At 47.2% G+C, this 23,758-nt stretch overlaps 3 protein-coding genes and 1 non-coding gene across 4 annotated transcripts in view; 2 read left to right on the top strand and 2 right to left on the bottom strand.

Moving 5' to 3' along the window:
* Positions 1-448: 448 nt before the first annotated feature.
* TRNAR-UCG (transfer RNA arginine (anticodon UCG)) lies at positions 449-521 on the top strand. The gene has a single exon. It is a non-coding gene; the product is annotated as a tRNA-Arg (tRNA).
* Positions 522-6,034: 5,513 nt separating this feature from the next.
* Positions 6,035-12,460, top strand: LOC142573937 (uncharacterized). Its single transcript, XM_075683135.1, has 6 exons — positions 6,035-6,326; positions 6,881-6,934; positions 8,575-8,625; positions 9,957-10,004; positions 10,177-10,248; positions 12,272-12,460. Exons 1-6 carry the CDS (start codon positions 6,319-6,321, stop codon positions 12,393-12,395), a joined length of 357 nt encoding a protein of 118 aa, XP_075539250.1. The 5' UTR covers positions 6,035-6,318; the 3' UTR covers positions 12,396-12,460.
* Positions 12,461-18,717: 6,257 nt separating this feature from the next.
* Positions 18,718-23,327, bottom strand: LOC142574488 (neprilysin-21-like). The gene is made up of 5 exons (XM_075683551.1): positions 22,545-23,327; positions 21,880-21,945; positions 21,658-21,762; positions 20,427-20,503; positions 18,718-18,826 (listed from the first exon to the last, which is right to left on the bottom strand). The coding sequence occupies exons 1-5, from the start codon at positions 22,815-22,817 to the stop codon at positions 18,718-18,720; spliced, it is 630 nt and encodes a 209-aa protein (XP_075539666.1). The 5' UTR covers positions 22,818-23,327.
* The window catches only part of LOC142574487 (endothelin-converting enzyme 2-like), a 44,974-nt gene continuing 43,933 nt past the window's right edge, over positions 22,718-23,758 (bottom strand). Inside the window, exons 13-14 of the mRNA XM_075683550.1 lie at positions 23,345-23,651; positions 22,718-22,746 (exon numbers count right to left, since the gene is read on the bottom strand). Of these exons, the coding sequence (XP_075539665.1) occupies positions 23,613-23,651 (39 nt within the window). The 3' untranslated portion in view covers positions 22,718-22,746; positions 23,345-23,612. The remainder of the gene's footprint in view (positions 22,747-23,344; positions 23,652-23,758) is intronic.

Below are 23,758 nucleotides of genomic sequence, written 5' to 3'. Positions count from 1 at the left end.
ATCTACCCGCTAGCTAGGCGTAAGTTCTCGCACACCGCGAGAGACACGTGGATAACGTGACCGCTTAGGGGCAGCGATGTTTTCGGCCACCCCGACAACCCAAGGAGGAAAGTGGACGTAGGTGTCTGCGCATGCGCAGTACCGTAGCCCCTAGTTCTTGCGTGCTCAAGCTGCTTGCGTGCCATAAATTAAACTCTCTATTAGAGTGTTTTAGATTAAGGGACGCAAGCGGCTGGCGTACGTAAGAACTAGGGGCTACGGTACTGCGCATGCGCAGACCTTTACGTCGGGGTCCACGCATACCGTCGCCTTTAGTTCTTGCGTACGCAAGCCCCCGTTTCCGTCCCCTAACCTATAGTTCTCTATTCTTGCCATTAAAAAAAGAAAAAATGAAAAGAGCGTTCGAAATGACGAACGGTGTCTAAGTGTTCGGAGCGTAGCAGCAGCCGTCCGCGTGGCCTAATGGATAAGGCGTCTGACTTCGGATCAGAAGATTGCAGGTTCGAGTCCTGTCGCGGACGCACGTCTCCTGGTTTTTTTTTTTTTTTTTTGCGCGGCATGTTGGCAATCGTAACCACTGTAGCCCCGACTCGTTGCCATCGCATGGGCCGTGATCCACAATGACCTTCCTCACTTTATCTGCATCGATTTTGAACTTTTGCTCATCCGTCCGTTTGTGCAATTTTTACCCGGAAAAGGAGCGAGTGCCGATTGAAATGGTGCTGCTGAGGAAAAAGGACGCGAGAAAATGGCGCAGATGTAGTACAGCCAACTAGTCCCAATTTTAGCTACATGTCTGTGCGCGTGTTTATAGCGTGCGTGCATGCGGGTGATTACCTTTGGGAACAAGCGGCCACACGTGATCAGTGCGCAAACATCCGTAAACTGAAACACGCGGTTCTAAAAGACGCCCATTGAAGAGCGCACTCAAGTACACATAAAGAAAGCGAGAAGGGAAGCCTGAAGTTTCATAAAACCGAACTTCTGCCACGCGACCGGAAACAGGACGTATATGTGGAAAGCGTAAACGAAACGAGACGGTTTTAATGCGGCGCTTCAGAGACAAACTTAGGCGCATGTAAAACGTGGAGCGTTCCGCATAACGAATAGATGGCAAATGCCAAATCCTGTGGTGCCATCTGGTATATAACAATCAAAGCACTTTCGATAGGAACGGCGACGTGTCTTTTGTTAGGCCCCACAGCGTCAGAACAGAAAGTTGACCTTAATAATGACGGTATACACCAATCCTTTGTCCTCAAAGAGAGATGAGACTAAAGAAAACGGACTCCGCCATTTATGTTTTGGTATCGCCACGAAGAACAAGTAACAAATTAGCCTAAACGAAATCTAAGCAGGGTGCCTCGCCGCCTCCATGTCGTTACTCTATCCAATCAAAGCAGGCCACGCTAAACCGAAAAGTTAGCTTGGAAAAAGGTCTCGGAAAAACAAATGAGGCAAAGCTGAGCACGAAACAAATGCTTGATTTGGAGGTTATTTGAGGTGCCCTACAACTATTTAATTGATATGTTTGCGATTCAAGCAATGAGTAAAAAGTTCACTAAATAAAAGCAATTAAGTAGTACTTCGTGATGAAAAAAATACTGGCTGTAAGTACACATGACTGCAGCTACTATGCAGTCGGTACGATTTCTCTAGTGCTCTTGGATTTCTTTTGTAAATCTTGGTGCAAGTTAACTGGGACACCCGGTATATTAGTCGGGCTATATGTCATTGCCTTTTTAATCCTGTAATTTCGCTTTTCTGTACCTCTCCTATTAAATGCGAAGCATTTCTTGGCGAACATCTATCTATCTATCTATCTATCTATCTATCTATCTATCTATCTATCTATCTATCTATCTATCTATCTATCTATCTATCTATCTATCTATCTATCTATCTATCTATCTATCTATCTATCTATCTATCTATCTATCTATCTATCTATCTATCTATCTATCGAGCCAGCCAGCCCGCCAGCCAGCCATCTACGTCCTAGTGCTCTCATGGTCGTTTCGTGAACTTGGTATGTACCAAAATTGGCATAGTATGACAAGAGTGTATGACGAACATAAATGATCGCTGATGACATGAATGTCATGACAAGGGTGTCATGTCGGTCATGAAAGAGTCGTCTACACTACACAGTCGTCCCACAACAATAATCGTCATCCGTGTTGCCCGCGTTTCCTTTCTTCAACGCTGCGAGCCCGGTACTCCCTAGTCACGAACGGCATGCGCGTTATCAGTGTGACGCAGCATTCTCGACAGGAAAGTAGCGAGCGCCGAGTTTTCAGGAAAGGAAACGCAAGCAAGGCAGATGACGATTATTGTTGTGGGACAAATATACACCCCAAAGGGTGCAACCGTTTTAAGAGTGTAAGATTCCCACCGGGCGCGGCATCTGGCGGCTTTTTTTTTTTAAGATTTGAATTGCTTCTGTGTTTTTTTCTTACAGTAGACTGAGGGCTGATGAAAACGTACGTTCTTCTTCTTTTCCTTACGTTCTTAAAGGGGCCCTGAACCATCCCTCTGGCTTGGTGAAAAAACACAGCGCGCGAATAGCATACACTGCTGTGAACGCTGTTGTGCAGTCGTGCTGCGCGCGTGGAGATCGGAAGCAGAGCGCGAAGTCACCTTTTTCTCAAACGCTATCTTTTCAACAGAAGCCAGCTCTTCACCTTTTTCCGGAAGGTTTATTTCGTAATATAGCAGATTCCCACCAGCGGTTGCCATTGGCGAATAGCTGACATCAATCAGGAAGGCTGTTTAGATCAGTGCGCTTCTTCCTACTAATACTGCGTATATTTATTGACGTTGTTTAATAAACAGGCTGAAATGACCGTAGATCTGCTTTAGCATATACTAATTACGCACTTTCGGAAGAAGCCGACTGTCGTCAGCTCACGCTCTACCGCGGGCACCCGCGTAGGAATTAAAATTTGGCCACCGTCCTTGTTAATATCGTAGAAGTCGGGTCTCGCTAATTTCGACTAGCTTTAAACACTCAACTAGCCTCGAACCACGTGAAACGTAAGGTCGACCACACGCACGCTTGCCAGCGCGCGCTCGCTCCAGGTCGCTCCTGGTTAGACGCCTTGGCAGACTTCGCAATGAGCTACTGATGGCGATTCAAAACACGCGAGTTGGATGTAGATACTATCCGTCAAAGTAAAGAAAGTCTTGGGAGCTATGCAAAGAGGGAAGGAAGCGGGGGAGGATCAGGTAACAGCAGCTTTGTTGAAGGATGGCGGGCAGATTGTTCTGGAAAAAACTGGCCACCCTGTATGCGCAATGCCTCATGACCTCGAGCGTACCGGAATCTTGGAAGAACGCTAACATAATCTTAATCCATAAGAAAGGGGACGCCAAAGACTTGAAAAATCACAGACCGATCAGCTTACTGTCCATTGCCTACAAAGTATTTACTAACGTAATCGCAAATAGAATCAGGAACACGTTAGACTTCTGTTAACCAAAGGACCAGGCAGGATTCCGTAAAGGCTACTCAACAATATACCATATTCACACTATCAGTCAGGTGACAGAGAAATGTGCGGAATATAACCAACCCTTATAGATGGCTTTCATTGATTACGAGAAAGCGTTTGATTCAGTCGAAACCTCAGCAGTCATGTAGGCATTACGGAATCAGGGTGTAGACGAGCCGTATGTAAAAATACTGAAAGATATCTATAGCGGCTCCACAGCCACCGTACTCCTCCATAAAGAAAGCAACAAAATCCCAATAAAGAAAGGCGTCAGGCAGGGAGATACGATTTCTCCAATGCTATACACAGCGTGTTAGCAGGAGGTATTCAGAAACCCGGATTGGGAAGAATTGGGGATTAGAGTTAATGGATAATACCTTAGTAATATGTGATTTGCTGATGATATTGCCTAGCTTAGTAACTCAGGGGACCAACTGCAATGCATACTCACTGATATGGAGAGGCAAAGCCGAAGGGTGGGTCTAAAAAATAATCTGCAGAAAACTAAAGTAATGTTTAACAGTCTCGGTAGAGAACAGCAGTTTACGATAGGTAGCGAGGCACTGGAAGTGGTAAGGGAATACATCTACTTAGGGCAGGTAGTGACCGCAGATCCGAATCATGAGGCTGAAATAATCAGAAGAATAAGAATGGGCTGGGGTGCGTTTGGCAGACATTCTCAAATCATGAACAGCAGGTTGCCATTATCCCTCAAGAGAAAAGTGTATAACAGCTGTGTCTTACCAGCACTCACGTACGGGGCAGAAACCCGGAGGCTTACGAAAAGAGTTCTACTTAAATTGAGGACGACGCAACGAGCTATGGAAAGAAGAATGATGGGTGTAACGTTAAATGATAAGAAAAGAGCAGATTGGGTGAGGGAACAAACGCGAGTTAATGACATTTTAGTTGAAATCAAGAAAAAGAAATGGGCATGGGCAGGACACGTAATGAGGAGGGAAGGTAACCGATGGTCATTAAGAGTTACGGAATGGATTCCAAGGGAAGGAAAGCGTAGCAGAGGGCGGCAGAAAGTTAGGTGGGCGGATGAAATTAAGAAGTTTGCAGGGACAACATGGCCACAATTAGTACATGACCGGGGTTGTTGGAGAAGTATGGGAGAGGCCTTTGCCCTGCAGTGGGCGTAACCAGGATGATGATGATGATGATGATGACTATTCGTCAGTCAAGCTGGTGCACGACAAAGCCACCACGTAACAAAGCCAGACTGGAGCATGTGCGCGCGGGCGCGCACTGAAGCCCGTTTGTGCACAAACCGAAGGCCGCGCATACGCAATACAGTTGCGGTCTGCTACGCATGGCCTCCAAGATTACCTCCGCGTGATTTTCTAAACCCGCGCGGAGCCAATCTTGGACGCCATGTGCAACGTAACATTGATACCGTGGCCGCCGCGGTGTGCCGCGAAGAGTCCGCTGGCTGAGCGCACTGAGGCTCGCTGATGAAAACCGCGTTTGGCACGTTGTTAGGCGCAGAATCAGAAGTCGTGGCGTTTACTTGCACATCCAAAATCAAATTTGAACTGCGCACCGCGGTGACGTTCAGTAGGCGGAGCGTTGTGGGCACGTCCCACTCCGCCGTAGTCTTCGCAGTGCAAGGCATTATAGAAAGAACGGGAGCACAGCGAACGGGATCGTAGGCGATACTGGCAATAACTATGCTTCTTATGAACGTTATTTAAGTACTTTTGGCGCCAACGTATTTCTGAAATAGTCTATTTGAACTTCAAATGCATTTATCGACTTCGATAAACAGTGATTCGGGGCCTCTATACACAAATATTCATGTAAACGTAAATAACAATATTCGTGCGCTAATGAAGCACTGCTTACACAGAATACTATTTATGGGTACATTTATAAAACGTATTGGTACGCTGACCAGTCTAGCTGATATCTTGCGTGATAGAATACGATAGAATACCCTTCTTCGATGGCGCGTACTGCTGGGATTGGTCAAGATTTGGATGGTATTAGGAAGATGTTGATATCACAAAAAGTGGTAAAGGTGTCATGTGGAAGCGGATAACAACAATGCAAGAAAAACCTAAGAAAATCGTCTTGAAACAACTATGAATTCCTCCACAGCTGAGGAGACATCCCTGCGGTAGTTTTCAAGAGAGGAGTCTCCGATAAAAAGGATATTTAAAATGGAGAAATTTAAACCAAGTTGCGTGTGCGTTGGTTCTAAAATGTTTTTCCTTCGTGTCCTTTCGTCGTCGTCGTCGTATCCGTTGGTACGATTGTGTTCCGGCCTTCTTCAGTGGATGCATGTATCAATATTATCAATAATTTTTAGCTTTATCATTATAATTACTACTATTACCACTACCCCACCCCACCTTCTTTATATCCCGTCCCTTGTCCTCCGTAGTGGATATGCGCCTTTGTCTAGGATCATCATCTGGACAAGCGGATGAACCGTTTAGTCCAGAGGCCGGCAGCTAGGGGGCGTCCTTGCGGCTGTAGCGCGAGGCACCTAGCTGCGGCCGCGAGAGACCGCGAGTCCAGTGTGGCGGCACCATCGACACTTTGCTGAACGGGAGAGCTTGCCTTGCGCTGCTTGTCCAGGGAGCGTGACGCGTTGCCAGACGCCCCGAACCCGGGGACGACCTCTCCGCCGTCCATGTCGTGCCCGGCGTGTCATCCTCTCGAGCGTCCGCAAGGATGATGAGCGGGACGCCGTGCTTCTCTTGCGGTAGACGTCCTCGGGGTGCCGACTTGGCACAGCGTCCGCGCTGAGCGACTGGGAAAGAACGCTTTCCTTCGTCGGTCACCTCTTCAGTGAAGTTCAACGCAACCCGCAATGGAGCTGTGAGTATAGACGGCTTCGCGAAAGCATTCCCAGTTGCGCCGTCCACGAGCTATTGATAAAACATTACGTCGTACCACGCAGTATCAGAGTTCATTCGCATGCGTTAATTCACGCGCGTATATCGCGATTGCGTGAAGGTGCGATCGTGTGAACTTTGGAACACGCCGTTCAAGATCGCTACACAAACCAAGGTTGAGGTCTGGGCGTGTTGGTATAGCATGTTAGAGGCTCGATGGCGCAACATTTGGACGGCACACACTGAAGAGAAACACACATTGTGTGTCGTCCAAATGTTGCGCAATCGAGCCTCTAATACACAAACCAGCTGCGTTTTTTGACAACTAAATGTGACAACCATTCGCAAGATGCGCGCCAGCAGTGTAATGTGTATACAGTGAATTGAATTGTCGGAACATTATACAAGGATTGTGAACTTCGCCCATCGCAGCCATGCTTTGAGCTTTGGTACTGTTTGATAGCCGCCAAGAAGAGTATAGCATACGCAGGTGATGGCGTATGCTCGTGTTTCATGATACCTTGTTTTTCTTACCAGGGACGAAGATAGTGAGGTCGTACCAGACGCCGAGACGATGGAGTTCTATCGAATGTAAGTAAAATCTTCTGGCAATGGCACATTCTCACGTCTTTTTACGGTGATACGGAACTTCTTGCTCTTGAGGAATGGAGTGAGTGACTTAATCAACGAGGAACTTGACATGCATACGTTTGCTTGAAAGTGCACTTTTGGCTTTTCTTATGGTTTCGAACAAAACAGAAAATGAAGAGGTCAACGCAACACGAAATTATTGGCAGAGTGAAATACAGGCGTTTGGGCGGCAGTATAGTCTTACGGTGCAGCTTCTTCAAATAGTTTTAAACAAACATTCATAGTTTTTGACTCCTGCTGAGTCTGCCGCGAGATTCCAACATCGTTAGTCAAGCTGCTATAACCGCTCGAAACTGGTGTAAAGCGTGACTGTTTAACGAGCTTTCGTGATGTCACCCTATCCTTACATAAAAAGAAAGCTTGCGAAAAGATAGAAATAGGTAAAAAACTGCTTTGTCTTGCCTTTTTTCCAAAGTTCAAAAGACGGAAAGGGTAAAAGGCTAAACCAGTTGTACCTTTGGATGTTTCTCTGTGGGCGGCTGAGACGCCTTACGTGCTCTTGGTTTATTTTTTATTGAAATAAACTCCTGTGTAGATCATTTCTGTTCTTCCGAGAGCTGCCTTTATTTATTTTTTCGTGCTTTTCAGCGCAGTGTCATTTTTATTCGAATTTCTTCTATAGCTTTGTTTCATGATACGCGAAGGTTAAAGCTATCCCGAGTGGCTCATGATCGAGCACAACATTCTTGTGTTCGCATATGCTGGCGCTTAATGGCGCGCTAGCGCGCACCCTTATTCCATATTTCGTGTATTTCACGGGATTTTGTTTCTTGTTGGAAAAAAGAACCAGGCGCACTTCAACACAATATTAATGCCTGATTCGGAGGTTATAAGGTGCCGTACAACTTTGTAAGTGACATGTTTGCGATTCAAGCAATAATTAAAAAGTTCAATAGCGAACTATTGATAAGCAATTAATTAACACTTCGTCGTGAAAAATATATTCTGGCTGTAAGTACACACGAGTGCCGCTACGATGCAGTCGGTACGGTTTCTCTAGAGCTCCTGGGTTTTCTTAAAAATCTTGGTCCAACTGGACCAAGATATGCCCTGCATTTTGCGAAATTTCTTATGTACGTGAGGCTAGCACGTGCCTCGCGCAAGTAGCCAGCCTCGGGCAAGTGTTTTATTCACGAAAGGCGCTGCCTGATGTACGCGAATAACTGGGGCTGAATTCACAAAGATTTTCGTTCGTAACAGCTGTCTGTCGTCCGCCTTCGCTAGTGTAACGCCAGGTATCACGATTGACGTGTGCTTATTGTCGCGAAGCGCGCCAGCGTGCGACTTTTGTGTATACAGAACCTCCTGGCCACTATTCGGAAACATTTTCTCATTCACCGACGTTCGGGACCGTCGCAGTGATGTCTAATCAGCCATCGCTGCGACGGTTGACGGCTACCGACGATGATTGTTCAGTTCGCCGTTGCACTATATGCAGATGGAGGACGCTATTGAGTTTATATATATATATATATATATATATATATATATATATATATATATATATATATATATATATATATATATATATATATATATTTCAGAAGCTCACAAGTTGGTCTTCTACTGTTATTTCGCAGAGGTCCACCGTTTCCTTCCATCTTGAGGAAACCAGGAGAGCGACCCAGACGGTATGAGCTTTCAAAATGCGCTAACATTCGTGAGTGAGCGCTAAAATAGCTATTACAGTTTCCTTCTTTCTTTCTTTTTCTTTCTTTCTTTCTTTCTTTTGATAGTAGGTCAGATATATATTGTAAAATCTGTGCGACTTGACGTGCGACAGATATTAGGTGGCGACACGCAATCCGGACAAAGGCAGTCGAATTATTTTCTGTAGAGTTTGCTTCAGTGGACTGGGATAAGTTATCTCCAATGGCTACAGCAAAGTACACGAGAGACGATGGAACAGTTCGCAAAGCGTCACCACGTTTAAATGGCATCAAAATAAACGTTCGGCAAAATTTCGACAAGGATATATGTAGCGCGCGCATAGCGCCTCGCAGTACACAGGCCTGAATCACGAGCAATATGGTAGGCATTAGTGTAAGCGTGGCGAACAGCGTCGACGACACGACGAGAGAAATGCGAACAGGGCAGGTACTAGAAGCAGGACCGCCCTCCTGGTATGTCTCTTGTCGCGACGGGTCCGCACTGTTCGCAATTTTTATACGAGAACCAGTCAACCCGGCTTGGACACCCAGTGCATTTGTTTGTCTAATCGTGAAGAGAAGGGTCGATACCAATGAATCCGCGAACGCCAAATGTTGGCGGAGTGCGAAAGGTTATTGAACGCACCGCGCAAAATATCAATGAGTATAAGTTTTAATGTTTCCCTGTAGAAAAAACAAGAGGATGTTGGGACTAAAGGCAAAATGCCTGACAGAGGACCCAACATCCTCGTACACAGTTCGTACAGCACTCGTATATCTACAAAAAAATATAGCAATCCATACAAACCGAAAAGAAAACACCTTTCAGTGGCATACCAGTCCATCATAAAAAAAAAAGGAGAAAAAACAAGTACAGTTGCGATATTACTTTAAAACAGGCTGTAACTATATGCAAAAACACGTATCTTAGACACTTAAGTACCATTACTCTGGAAAAAGTCACAGCTAGAGTAGAACAATATTAATCAAGTGAACGCAATTGAGAATTGGTATGGTCAATGCAGTACATGTAGTACAATTCTCAGTGCCCAATATGACGCAAAGCACGAGTGCGAAAGAACGAGGGCGGACAGGACAGTGGCTTATTGTGTTGCGCGTTTTGCCGACTTGTAAGCGTATGACTTAGAAACTTTTCATAACATAACGCAATGAAAAGAAAAAGAAAAGATGCGCGGAACGCTGGTTGGTTGGATATGGTCACATTGCGCACTAGGACAACTTCTCCTTATAGATATATATGTACTGAAAGCAGGTTAACTTATTTGACCCTTCATACTATTTCGATTTTCTAGATTGGAAATTTCTCGAAGGGTGTCATTTTCCAAGGACGTCTCAGAAGGGTAAGTAAGAACGACGGAAAACCGGGCATTGGCAACCGTTTGATTTTTGCTCTTTCACGTTTTACCACTGAATACCAGTGCCCTGTATTACATTTGAGCTGACGACGCTGTGTCCCGTCTTATAGCGCATCGCAAGAAAGCAGCGACTGAAGTCGACCGCCTCATTTTTCAGGTCGTCGGAGTCCCTCCATCGTCGATTGCGCTTCAACGCCGCCCCGCCAGGAAGGACACTCAGAAAGAAACAGTAAGCGCAGCCGGCTGTGGTCGCGCAACGGGAACCGACGAATTAAGTAATATTTCCGTCGCATAAGGTAGGACAGCATCGTAATAGAAAAGTGGGCAAGTTGGTGAACATCCATTGCTGTACGGCAGCGCCACTGAAACGAAAAGAGAAGGTAAAAGAAGAAGGCTAGAAACATGCCCATTTTTGTCCTTACCTCCAGTCTTCGTTTCAGCAGCGAGGCCTTTGTAACAAGATAGGTGCAGTAGGTTTGTCGGCATGAACCTAACGTGAGCAGGTCGAAACGGAAGCCGGGAGTGAGACAGGCCGACTATAAAGCATTATTTGCACGTATTCCTTCCGTGCTGTCGGATGCATCAGTACAGTGCTGCCAACGCTAGAGAAAATTTTCCTAGATTAGAGATTTTAATCTTCGATTATGGAAACAGGAAAATGTATAAATATCTAGAAAAGTTTATGCACTACGGCATCGGCGTTGTGAAATTGCTGACGTGATAGCGTATGCTTGAATTTGGGACGTCGCAAATTACCTTCGCTTTAGCACGTGAACTATCAATTTTGATTGTACAGCACCGCAACGAACGCATCACGCTGAATAAACGCCAAGGTGTGGATGCAATGGGACCTTTTACGAAGTACTGCCACTGCGATTTTGCCGTCCGTGTCATTAACATGGGCTATCGATGTCTGTGCACTCTGAATGAAACACTCATCTGAAGCCAGCGAAACAAACGCAGGCTGAAACGCCAAAACAAAGCAGTGCGGGCAAACTTGGGTGTAAGTGGACAGATAGGCCTAGCGCCGAGCTCGACACTGAGGTTGCGGCGCTAAACATCCATGCCGGGAACATTTACCGGGAACAGCCCATAGGCAGAGCAACCTTGGACCAAGTCTCAGTAGTCATGTGTTTGGGCGAGTTTAGCATTGGAGGAAAGATAAAAATGGGCCGCGTATTTATTTATTTATTTATTTATTTATTTATTTATTAGTTTATTTATTTATTTATTTATTTATAGATACCGCGATCTTTTACATGATCTTAGCAGGGGGAAACATGCAAGTTAATTCATACAAACATACAGTTCAAGCAATCATGCCGACTCTTGAATTCAACATGGAAAAAAGGACTGAACGCACGAAAAAAGGAGCAAATAAACTACGTGCGATTGGGTCAAGAATACAGGTGCGCCTGAAAACTGGACAAAAAATTTTGTGTAACAACTTGATCAGGCAGTTTATTCCAATCAACTATTATTCTTGTAAAATGTGAGTATGTGAAGCAGTTATGCGTATCTTCGTACTTCGCTTCAAATTCCGCGTAAGTGCGTATGTGTTGTGTTGCCACCGTCCAGTACATGACCTTCGAAAAAAAAATTATTCACATCATTTGCATTGCTGTCGGAATGGGATGCACTGTTTATTCTGAGCACTATGGTCTACGTCCAAAGCAACTTCGAACAACAACAAAGTATATACACGTGCTGACGCTTCCTGTGTTTATGGCTTCAAGCAGGAAGCTTTGTTTAGGATAACAATTTGCACTGCGACATCGTTTGAGCTTGAGTGCGTGAGCTCAGCATTTGAACATGTTAAAGCGAGCTTAGATATAAGTTTAAACTATAACTTTTGCAGTGTATATGCATAACACAAACAAAATATCATTATGACAGAAACTGTATCGAAAAAATTAACAGCGACATTACGGAATATTATAGGGAAATCTAGGGATCTTTTTCTCGGAGTTAGTGGAAAACTGGCTTTGTAGGTTGGCCGCACTGTGTCAGTAACAGCCTGCACTGGTCACGTACAAATGCGCAGAGCGCATGACATAGCCTCCAGTTTAGCGTTGTTTTGACGTGTCAAGAAGGATAGCATTTCTGAGGCATAATGCGAGTGAAGTAGCCAACGCAAAAAAAGAGAAGGTGAACGTATACTAATGCATCTGTACGGCAATTTTTGTGAGATTCACTTCTTACTCTGCTGGTAACGCCATTTTTTTCTCTTTCGGTGCTTGCTTTGTGAACAGGAGCATCTCTATCATCGCATTTTGTTCCTTCGCCATGGTCACTTTGGTGGGTGTCTTCTGGGGCTACATCATCCACGGCATCGTCCACACAGAAGGTGCTGTCAATGACGAACCATGCTACTAGGCTTACTATTTCGTGCGCGGAACTTTTATTTGCCCTCAAGGTGGCAGCAATAAAATTTCTGGGCTTCCGGGAACAATGTTTTACAGCCGTCGCACTTAGTGTAATAAAGCGACGCAAATCGAACGCATTACGCAATGTGGTGAAATCACATTACCTATTACCTTTAATCTATACAGCCGAGTCTGAAATTCAGCTATCCCTTTAAATGAGTTCAGTACACCCTGCGCCGCTTACTGGGAAGAGGAGCTCATTGCGGTTGAATATGGTTGCGAACAATTTCGCGCGAGATGTTTGCAGACGAACCTGTTCCAAAAAGGATGTCGCGTTTCCTTTTCATGGTCCTAAAGAGCTGACCTGATTTTCAGGACAGGAGTGACGCCTACGCCGCCTTACCGAAACAGGGAGTACTTGAAGGGTAAGGGACGTCGTGCTTTTGACCTGCACGTGCTTAGCGGGTGGCTTCGTTCTTGATCACCGATATAGAACAAGGCCTACCGTGTGTCTTCTCTTTCAGCTAGCCCTCAGGAAGAAGTCTTGAGAGACCTCGACGACTCCGACTACGCTGTCCCCAACTGTAAGCAAGATCCACGCAGCTATTGCGTCCGTACACTCTTAAAAAAGTTTGCACCCATTGGCGGCTTATCTTGTCCCACAACGATAATTGTCATTTATCTTGCGGGCCTTAATTCCATTTCTCTAACGTTACGCGCCCGGTACTTGCAGGTCACGAACGGCATGCACGTTATCAGCGTGACGTATCATTCTCGACAGGAACGTAGCGAGCTCAGAGTTTTCGAGAAAGGAAACGAAAGCATGTGCAAGGAAGATGATGGTAATCGTTGCGGGACAAGCCCTACACACTTAAGCAAAATTACACCCTTTGGGTCGTATGTTGCCACGCAACAGTAACCGTCATCTGTCTTGTCCGCATTTCCATCCTTTAACGCTGCGGGCCCGGTACTTTCATGTCACGAACGGCATGTGCGTTATCAGCATGACAGAGCATTTTCGACAGGAAAGTAGCGAGCGCAGCGTTTTCGACAAAGGAAACGCAAGCAAGACAGATGACGATTATCGTTTTGTGGCAAGATAGACCCAAAGGGTTTACATTGTCGAAGAGAGTAGAGGACGCACACATTTTACAGACTGTATACAGTCTGAATAGAAAAAAAAAATCTGTAGAGCGTAGAGTACACGCGTGAATCCATGCATTAATTACCATGACATGAGCGTTGACAGGGCAGAACTTGCCTCTATAGGTATATATGCAGGCGATGACATGTCTGAATATTCACGCAAAGTTAAAGTGTCGGCCTACAAACATGTAGGTATGACCAGACAGTAGTCTGCTGAATACTGACTTTACGTAGATATGGCTAGCAACAACAACAAAAATAAATTTTTTTTGAACCGTAGCTTTATCCTCCACGGTTTGGCGTGGTGACCATCTCTGTTTTCCATGAAATTATGTAACGAAAAAAAAAACGGTATCGAAATAGTCATTTAACCTGTAGATTACAACGAGTGCAATATATCTGTCGTTTTTTTTTTTTTTTTTGGTGGTAGGCCATGGTCGTGATCGGGACTCTTACATTGCGGTGGCCGTTTCCATGACTACCTTTTGGCAATTGGCAATGAAAAGAAAATGATTTAAAATTAGAGGCGAAGGGGGACATGCTGGCGAAAGACGTTACGTAAGCACCTGCCTGTAAAAAAAAAAGGAAAGCGATTGCTCACAGGTGGCAGAGAAAAGATGGACACAAGCGCTGAAATGCGACTTTTAATTGGACCATCTGTCGATTCTGAACAGCTTAAGGGGACCATGTCCCAAACTAAGGAAACATTTTCTGCTTAGCATGCGGTCTTAGCATGCGAACTCGTTTTGACGTAGGAATAAGTCGACGACAAAAGCTGCTGTGGGTGCGACCAAATCAACTCGGCTCTCACGATGAAACGTTCGATCGCTCTACAGAAAATATGTCACTACATTTCCTGTTGTACAACGTTTTATGTTATAACTACATCCATTGCTGTTCTTATGGCGTCAGCTTGTCCGAAGTTAAGACGAACTTGTGTTTTCACGACAAAAGAGTTCGCTACGGTGTTTGTCGGCTAGAATCGTCACGCCGTGAGGCACGTCGAAAGAAATGGCTGCTCCAAATGCTGGAGCTAGCTTGTGTGTAGCAGTTGGCGGTACGGCTAGCACGCCGGACATACAACGAGGGGACTTATATTGCGTGTGCACGTCCTTATTGCTCAGAGGGGCAACGCAGTGTCACTGGCCTAACTACAGATCGCATGCTGGCCTACACACACAGTGGTGTTCCTCACGGAGCGGTCCAGGCGTCGTCGGCTCCGGACGCCCGTGGTGGTCCTGAGACGACACCCGCCGCCGATAGCGTCGCCGTCGCCTTCGCCGCCGACTCGGCACTGGAACCGCACGCGGTCGTACCGACCTCGGCGGCGCCCCGCGAACACGACCACGACGAGGACGCCCCGACGGCGTACCAAGCCCCCGCGCAAGCCCGTGTTTCAATGGCGCTCCAAGGTGCTCGTGAGTCCTGCGTCGACGACCGAGACCGAGAGGACCGACGGGCCGCCGGTGATCGAGGACGAGGCCGCGTCGTCACCGCCTCCTACTCTGAAGGAGATGACCTCTGGAGAAGGCAAGAACGGAGACGAGAATGCCCTCTTTCCGAGCGCTGACGGCAGAGTCGAAGACGACCTTGGTGCCAGCGACGACTCACAGGAGACCACCTTCCGAGGGCGAGGCGGGCTTCAGGGCACTCACTCGACGTGGGGAGACGCCGCCGAAAACGGCACTTCTTTGGTCGGCAACAACACCGAGGTCGCAGACGTGGCCGGACCCGTAGACTACAGCAACACGGACAACACTACGACATGGGTGAACAACTCGGCCGGCGGTGGCGTGGAAGTGTCGCAGGAACCGTCGCTCGAATCGTCTGCTGGGGATTACGAGGACGACCGCAACAGCTCGGGAGGTGAGGAGGACGTTTCTTCGAACGCCTTGTTGAATGGTGACGAGGAAAAGCCAGCAAAGGACGCTGACCACGTGAGTCGAAATGAGTCGTCGTATTCTGCCCTAGCCGACGAAGGGACAAGCATCGGCGCTATTTCGACGGGCACGACGACGACGTTGAGCGTGAACGTCACAAGGCGGAAATCTGATGCTGTGGCGCTGGTAAACATCGTTAACGGCACCGATACGGGGGATTATTACGACTGACTGTGTTGAGAGAGGGAATTTTTTTTCTCCGGCTTCTTGACCATCGTCTGTTGACGTTGTGTGTGCCGTTACGTCGAATCATTCATCTGATGTATATTCCTGTTACCTTCATTAAACGTTTTTCTTTCCTTCTAATTACGTTCAAGTCTTGAGACGTAAGGCTCAGTTAACTCATCAGTTTCGTAAAGCTTGCAAACGTGGCCTCCGTGTACATCCAAGTGAATTGGACGACCATTCGGCTCACGAGCAGTCACGAGGATTTGCGTGAAACGTCTTTCATTTCGGTTAGCGCAGGAACTCGCTTGCTAAAACCGCACGTAGCCCTACATGCACGTGACAAAATGTAACGAAAACATGCGATATCGCTCATATCTTTGCTACTGTACACATACCTACGTGTCTTAATTTGGCATCGTTGTGTAGAGGAAAAGCCGTTACTCGATCACGGGTGCGTCGCGTGCACAGATGACTCCGTCAGGGCGTCACGCATGACGCAATAGCAGCTAATTTTGTCTCTCACTTAAGAGTTCAAAGAACCGTGCCTCGGCAGTATACGTTAGTAGATCCGAATGGGAATGGTAGCATTTGAGAGAGCTCACAATGTCATTGCATAGGTATAACTTAATTGAACTCAAAACGGTGCTCGTTACAATGCGCAGTTCATTCCAGAAATTTGACGGTTGCTCGGCTGTGGCAATCCCGCGTTCGACACGTAGGGTCCAGAAATGGCGTGAATAGGCTTTGGGTAGCAAGTCAATAATAATATTTGGGGTTTTACGTGCCAAAACCACTTTCTGATTATGAGGCACGCCGTAGTGGAGGACTCCGGAAATTTTGATCACCTGGGGTTCTTTAACGTGCACCTAAATCTAAGCACACGGGTGTTTTCGCATTTCGCCCCCATCGAAATGCGGCCGCCGTGGCCGGGATTCGATCCCGCGACCTCGTGCTCAGCAGCCCAACACCATAGCCACTGAGCAACCACGGCGGGTGGGTAGCAAGTCAGGACGATGCCGATTGGGGCTCGTCACCTTTGACCACGGCAGGCCCGCTTCGAATAGCGAGCGCGCACGATTGCCCCACTATAGGTATATCATTAGATATCACGTAAACTTCGTTATCCGGGAATAAATGTCGCTCGTGTATTTCATTGCGCGATTTCTGTACCCCGGTGCCCAAACACCCTTTAGCACCATGCACAAGACATTATGCGGCTGCGTCCCCGGTAAAGCCAATCACTTTTTTTTTTTGCGGTGCGTGCTTGCGTGAATTTATTCGGCAGGCAAAACGTGGCCAAGTATTTAGAAGGTTATTTTTGTCTGCAGTATGGCCACTCGTTGACAAAGATGCCGCTTGTCTGTTGGTGGCGCTGTATGCAGCCATCCGAGGATCAAAAAAGAACTAGGACCAAAAAGTAAGGGTTCAGAAAGTTTGGTCATGGGAATTTTTCGCTGTTTTCTTTCGTTCTTTTTTTCCTTTTTTGAACGTTGGTAGGACATTAGGCAATATAATAAGAGCTTGGTGGCGCAACCCACCACCCCGTTCTAAAGGGGACTCTCATAGCATCCATACATCAATCCATCCATCCGAGGATCATAGAGTTTCTCACTATATTATGTAGAGGGGAATCTGGCACTGCTGCGCTGTGGTATGCATGGGAATGCCGGTATATTGTGACTTCGGATTGGCATCGTTTTCGGAGAGCCAGGCAAGCACCATTCCGTCCGTCACAATGATCCATTTTCTACTTAAACAGCATGTAGAAAGCTGTTTTAGCTTTATTAGACAAAAACATGACACTGAAAACTTGTTATTGCATGTACAATTGTATGATACGTAAAGATTATCAGCGGACCGCTAAGTTGGAGGATAGACAAGATTCGCGCTCGCTTTGAAACAGTTTGTCGTCTGTTCTTGCTTTTCTTCGCTTGGTCATGCATTGTAAGTGAGTAAATATGTAATATGCATGAATGGAAACATTTTATGAAGATTTTACTTTAAGAACGCGTTATATGTGTAGCCATATCCACAACCTCTTACCTCTTACAACACCAGCCAACACAAGCCTCGCGCACACATATACTGTTATTCCGATGACGGCATGGCGCCCCTTAAGAAACTCCCATAGACGGTGGCGTCAGATTTCTCTCTAGGTGTTATAGTGAGAAACTCTATGCTTGCCTGGGAACAAATACTAACCTTAAAAAATGCTAACTTAGAAGTCCTAAATTCTGTGCAACTTAAGTATTTGAGGAAGCCATCATAGCGCAATAAAGATGGGCACAAAGGTTTTACATTTCATCTAGAGTTGCCCGGTGGTAGAGTGCTCTAGATGAAATGTAAAACCTTTGTGCCCGTCTTTATTGCGTCTTTATTGCTGGCTCCCCAGGGGCCAAGGAAAACATTGACAGTAGAGAAGCCTGGGAGGCCTTGCTCCAGAGCGAGGCTGAAGACGACCAGCGTCGAGCAATCCGCCTGGCCGTTGAGGCCGAAGACTCGCCGTCCTCAACGCGCGGGGACTGCTTCGTCCTTCCCCGCTACCTAAGTGTAGGTTAAGAGGCGGGCACCCCAGCTCGGTGGAACAATAAAGTTTTCAATCAATCAATAAATCAATTACATTTCATGTCATTTGTTATTGACCAGTCGCTTTCGCTAATACGTCTGACATCACAAATGGTTGGCACCTACCCATGAGGACAACTTATAGCTTTACTTTTCCTGCGAGTACCGGTCTGGAAGGGTGCTCGTGCTGTGATTTCTTTTGTCCGTACTTTATGAACGATTGGTATTGGTGGCTGTCTTCAACATATCGCCAAATCTTTGAACAAGAACCGCCCTGCGCCATCCACTCGGGAGATGTGCAGGTTGGCGGCGTTTGCAGTGACTTCTTCGCACCGATAATTCACGAGGTCGTGTCCTGCTGCGTCTACCCTCGAGTGTCTTGTTTCCCAGTAACCTGCGTAGAGCAGCTCAACTCGGACGAGGCCATTCGTACGCTTACTGGAAATTACACGATTCATATCACTATAGTTCTACTGGGCATTGAAACACGACTGCGTGCATTTTTTTTTTTTTTTACTGGAACCTCCAGAACTTGCACTTGACGTGCGGGTTCATCGGCGTTCCCCGAAGGCACCGGAAGGCGTCGCCAAAGCCATCGCTGTTCGCCAATGGGATGTTCACTCTGCAATGGAACAGTGTGAACGTCTTCAACGTGCTCGCTTCCGGTCAATTACGTCATCGTTACCGCTTACGAAGCCAATTTTACGACTGGTATGCTATTGTATATGACGTTATTTACAGTGAGTGCAGAACCAGTGCCTCTAATCCTCTGTGCCCGAACACCTCACCGGGTTCCTACTGGATATCTTACTGGTATGCGCAGGTTTGCGAACTCGCACGCAGTGTAGTACGATATGTTATTCAAATAATAAAACTTGGTATAAAATATTTTTTTTCTGACAAACTGCGGGTGCGGTCACGCTCAAATTTCGCGAAGAAGTGGAATTTCATGGTGAATTTTGTTTAGTATATACAGTACAAGTATTCGGGTGAGTCATACGACATGATAGCTTCAGCGCAACATCGAAGAAAGTGTAAGGACAACGCACCGTGCGGTCATCGTCCTTATGTTTCTGTCAATGTTACGCTAAAGCTATGATGTCTTACAGCTACGAATTTCACTTAATGCCATTTCTGGGTTCATCACCTAACAGCTTCGGTCAGGAGAAATCACACGTGTGCATGTCTGCAGCGATGCCGAGCCTCAAAGGCAATATGATTGGAAAAAAAAACTTCCTCAGTGTTGCCCAAAACGCGAAGCGGTAACAAATTTTTAGACAGCTATACGCAGTAAGATTATTACCTTTATCACCTGTATAAACAGCTGTAAACTTTCACTTACTAACTAAATTATTAAGCACAGTGTAAAGCGCGCACAGGCAAACAAACACAACTCACTCAATGGACACAACTCACACACGCTGGCGTGATGAATAGTGGCAGCAGCGGTAAGCTAGTTTCCCTTCGTGCTGCCTGTCGCTTCAACGTGAACTAGGCGCGAGGGAACAGAGCGCGCACGAAGCGATCAGCTATTTCGGCTCGGCTAGCCTTTGAACCTAGCGCAGATAACCTCCAAGACGCGCGCGGCCGCGATCAGCTGCGGCCTGAGTAGAAGCGGAGACGCGTGCTACTCTACCCCCCCCCCCCCCCATGGTGAGCGCGCACACCCTCCACGCTTTCCACCCTTGCGCGCACGAGAAGCCGCCGCCGCACCAAGCCACCATCCTTCTCCGCTCACCCACGCGTGCTTTCCCTCACACCTACAACGTACGGCGCGCGGCCGCGATCTTATCGCACTTGCAATTCATACGGAACCTGACGGCGACTGCGACGACGACGGCGGAAATACGCCTAGAATGCCCACATAATTGTTATCGCAGTGAAACAATGAACCCACCGTCTGTCATTTACAGCGAAAGACAATGCCCGCCGCGTTTCGCCGTAGCAGTTGCAGATAGCGCCACCGCTTTGTTGTTGGGAAAATCCACAGTATTTGTCTGGTATCGCCCCGGACGGCGCCTACTTTTCGTTTATGCTTTAGGCAAGAGTGAAGTGCCACGCCAAAGCGTAGTACAAAACAAAATTTGCCGTTGAATGCTGCCCCGGTGCGAAATTAGAGAGCGAAATATTTATATGAGTTTAGCTGGAAGCTTCGTTCACACATGGCTTCATTATTCAAGGGACGTGTCGCAAATGCGCAGACATCGGTGATGTGTGATTACCGGTGATTTGCGAGTGCCACGGTTGAGGTCTTCACATGGCGCTGCGCGTAGCCTTCGTTGGAATTCTCACAGAAGCCCTGCACAGAACATTTGAAAAAAAAAAAGACCGTATTCGCAAGTATACTTACGCTCACGAGAAAGAGACAAAAGGGGAGGAAAGATAGGGAGGTTAGCCAATGTAAGTACCGGCTGGCTACCCTGTGCTAGGTAAAGGGGTAAAGGGAATAAAAGGTGAAAGAAGAAAAAAAAATTCAGAAAAATTCACACAATAACGCGATGCCAAGCGCTGCAGCAGCTGTTCGTTATTGTGAATAGGGCGCAGTTCGTAGCAACTGCTCGTGCTTCATCAATATATTTCGCACTTAGGTGAGCACTGCCGTGGATGCGGATGCTAACCTCGAAGACGTGAAAATTCTTTTCAGAGAAGGAGCGAATAAATCGCCAAATCACAACATACAGACGTTTCATATAAGAAAACTTGGAGACGCGCGTGTAAGCCAACCATCAATGGCACAACGAATTTGTGATCGTGCTTGTATAAATGTCCGTAGTCAGCTTTCATGGTTGATGTAGTGCCCTGCTATCTGTGTTGCTGACTTGCCAAAGAAGTGTGTAGAATTGTACAGTGATTGTCAGCATATTATTTGTTTCTCTCGCTTATTGTGGTCGACGCATGTATAAGGCCTTATACATGTCACCTGTTCCCTAAGCTCATATTGGTTTTTTTTGCATGGATCCCTGACTAGCCGCTAGCTGATGTTCCACAGATTGTGTGTGTATAAAACGTGTCTGTATACTAAAGAATTTCTTTCTTCTCTTCGCAGCACCTGTCGCGCATGTTAGCTACTACATCGTTCGTCGCTTTACTTTACTGTTCTGTTCAACCTTTATCAAAGTGTAAGAGGAGCTGTCAGACTACATTTGTGACCGTTTCGTTTTCTTTCAACAAAATCAATGACGAGTTTGCGTTATCCGTCGTCTTACCCTCGCCCGTCTGTAACTGCGTGCTTTTCAAGAAGGCCCGCCAATGCGTGGTCTTATATTAGGTACAATTTGCCCAGTCTGCTGCAGCAGCAGCAGCAGTTGGGGTACTGAGTAAATCTACAGCAGCACTCACTAGAATCGCTGGTGTAGTCGACTGCTTCAAGCAATGCCTGTGCTATGGTTCGTCAACATATAAGACGACCCTATATATATGGGGCTGCCCTGCGTTCCCGATCGTCGTCCTCACCATGGCGTACGAAGTGTAGAACAGCTGCTGCGCAGTGACGTTGGGCAGGTTGGCGAGCACGAAGTTCCCCTTGATGCCGCGCTCCTTGAGGTGCCTGGTGTACATCTGGCCGGGCCCGGAGACGTGCGAACGAGGTTCTTTAGAAAAGTAGCACCGCGCTCTCCGCGCGTGCGCCCCGTGTCTCCCTTTCCCTCGTGCCGCACTGAGTTGCGGCCTACTCACATTGCTCAGGAAGGCCACGGCGGCGTTGTCGCGCACGTTGGACTCCGCGGTCAGCGTGCTGTATTGCTGCGCAGGAGTTTCACACACACAGACACTGTTGTCAGTTTTCGCCGGGTAGTGCGGCATATTCGGGGGTAGCATTCGCGAAGCTTTTCGTTCGTAAGATAGTTGCTTGTCACTAGCCAAAAGCCTTCGCCAATAACATGCATCCGCAGTGTTCCCAGCGGTGTAGGCTCGCGTTCTAAGAACCACTATGAGCGGGGCCCAATTCACAAATTTTGTTTTCCCAAAATCTTGTTATCATTCGCCGTCCGCTTTCTCTAATTATTTCCCTCTAACGATGGACCGGTGGCTGTACTCGCGAACCATTTTAGCGTACTAAATGCTTTCTGAATACTGGCCCTGGCTTCGTTAATATGTGCCTCGGATGTCTGCATAAGCTGCCTTCTGCTGAAGCAGCTTCAACACGGGCGCCCGTATTCACAAAGAATTTATTGCGTGCGTCGGAGCGCTTCATACGAACAGGCGCCGGGTGACCGCGGTAGCTAGGACATAATCGCGAATGTGACCGGCCAAATAAATCGACGCGGAATTTCCAGCCTGCGCGCGAAGACATGCAGCGACAGTCGCCTCGCGCGGCAGTCGGCGGTGCCGCAGCAACTCACGGAGCTGACGAAGAGTCCGCTGAGCGAGTTGTTGTACTGCTGCGCCAGGCAGAGGCTGAAGTTGGTGTACGAGTCGCGAGTCTCGGAGCCCCACCAGTCGTGCACGGCTCCGCTCTGGACGTCGAAGAGCGAGCCCAGGCCCGTCACTGCCGACATCAGTTGCTGGGCCAGGCCGGCCAGCACGCGCGGGATGTACAGGGGCCTGCACGGTAGCCCCAACGCACGGCTGCAGGATGCTCGTGCGGGCTGTCGCAAACGCGTGCTCCCTTCCATTTGTAGTGACAAGCACACCAGCTTGTCCGGTACGTACGATGGATCAAGCAGTAGCAAGTGTTTGTTGGCAGTGGGAACGAGAACAAGCTTTAGCACTGGTCGTAGCTAGGATCGCTAACCGCGACATATTGCTAACGGCGACCTGTGGGAGCGTGCCGAATTTCACGAAAACGTCCCGCGTCCCAGCTTGAACCTGTCTGTCTGGACAAAGATTTGCCCCGCATTCAGGCCTCGCATGACTCAAAGATGAATCGCACCTCGTGAGCACTGTTGTGCTACAAGCATATTGCACAAGGTGCTGCTTAGAAATAATAATAGAAAAGTATCAACTTTGGCGTGCTTGTCCTCTCCGTCTGTGTAGGCAAAGACTTTGAGTGCAGAACAAGTTTTAAGGCCAAGGTTAACTCGTGAAATATTTTTTTTTTACTCTTGCGTGAATAGTGACGATTTCCACGATCACCAATAAAGATCGCGAAATGCAGCATTGCAGGAAAGAAACAGAAAAACGGCGGTGATTCTTGTCTTACGTCTCGGCATTGTCAAAGCCCATCGGTTCGGCGAACATGGCCATCGGGATGTCTGCAGGTAACAACAGGAGCCTTGTGAACGAGTAATTATTCGCATAGTAGTACATGAGAATTGACTTTTTCTCCGAGCACGCGTTACGCAAACATGAGGCGTTCCCGGAGGGCGCTAGTTCATCCCCCTTCTTTTTTCTACTCTTTCGTTTTGCCTCGCCTCGGCGCCTACGCGCCTCTACCTCTATTGTACTTACAAAGCGTGTTGTTCTGCGGGTCATAGGTCACGTGGACATCGAACACCGACCCGAACCATCTGGAAAGAAAGAGAGGCAAGAAATTACGTCGGCTGAACCGCAGAGCTACTCCGCTGTCGTGAAGCGCAAAACGTAACGATTGCTCTTGCTAGATTATCATCGTTTC

This window comes from Dermacentor variabilis, chromosome 3 (assembly GCF_050947875.1).
Source record: "Dermacentor variabilis isolate Ectoservices chromosome 3, ASM5094787v1, whole genome shotgun sequence".
NCBI classification, from domain to species: domain Eukaryota; kingdom Metazoa; phylum Arthropoda; class Arachnida; order Ixodida; family Ixodidae; genus Dermacentor; species Dermacentor variabilis.
This window is presented reverse-complemented; position numbering and strand designations above follow the sequence as displayed.

Excerpts from the sequence above, each read along its gene's own strand:
- LOC142573937 (XM_075683135.1), top strand. Across the intron at positions 10,005-10,176 it reads TCCAAGGACGTCTCAGAAGG|GTCGTCGGAGTCCCTCCATC; the intron begins GTAAGTAAGAAC and ends CTCATTTTTCAG. Across the intron at positions 10,249-12,271 it reads AGGACACTCAGAAAGAAACA|GAGCATCTCTATCATCGCAT; the intron begins GTAAGCGCAGCC and ends CTTTGTGAACAG.
- LOC142574488 (XM_075683551.1), bottom strand. The coding sequence starts at position 22,817 with ATGGAAGGGAGCACGCGTTTGCGACAGCCCGCACGAGCATCCTGCAGC. Across the intron at positions 21,946-22,544 it reads GCGGACTCTTCGTCAGCTCC|CAATACAGCACGCTGACCGC; the intron begins GTGAGTTGCTGC and ends ACTCCTGCGCAG. Across the intron at positions 18,827-20,426 it reads GTGGCACTCGCAAATCACCG|AGTGAACATCCCATTGGCGA; the intron begins GTAATCACACAT and ends GTTCCATTGCAG.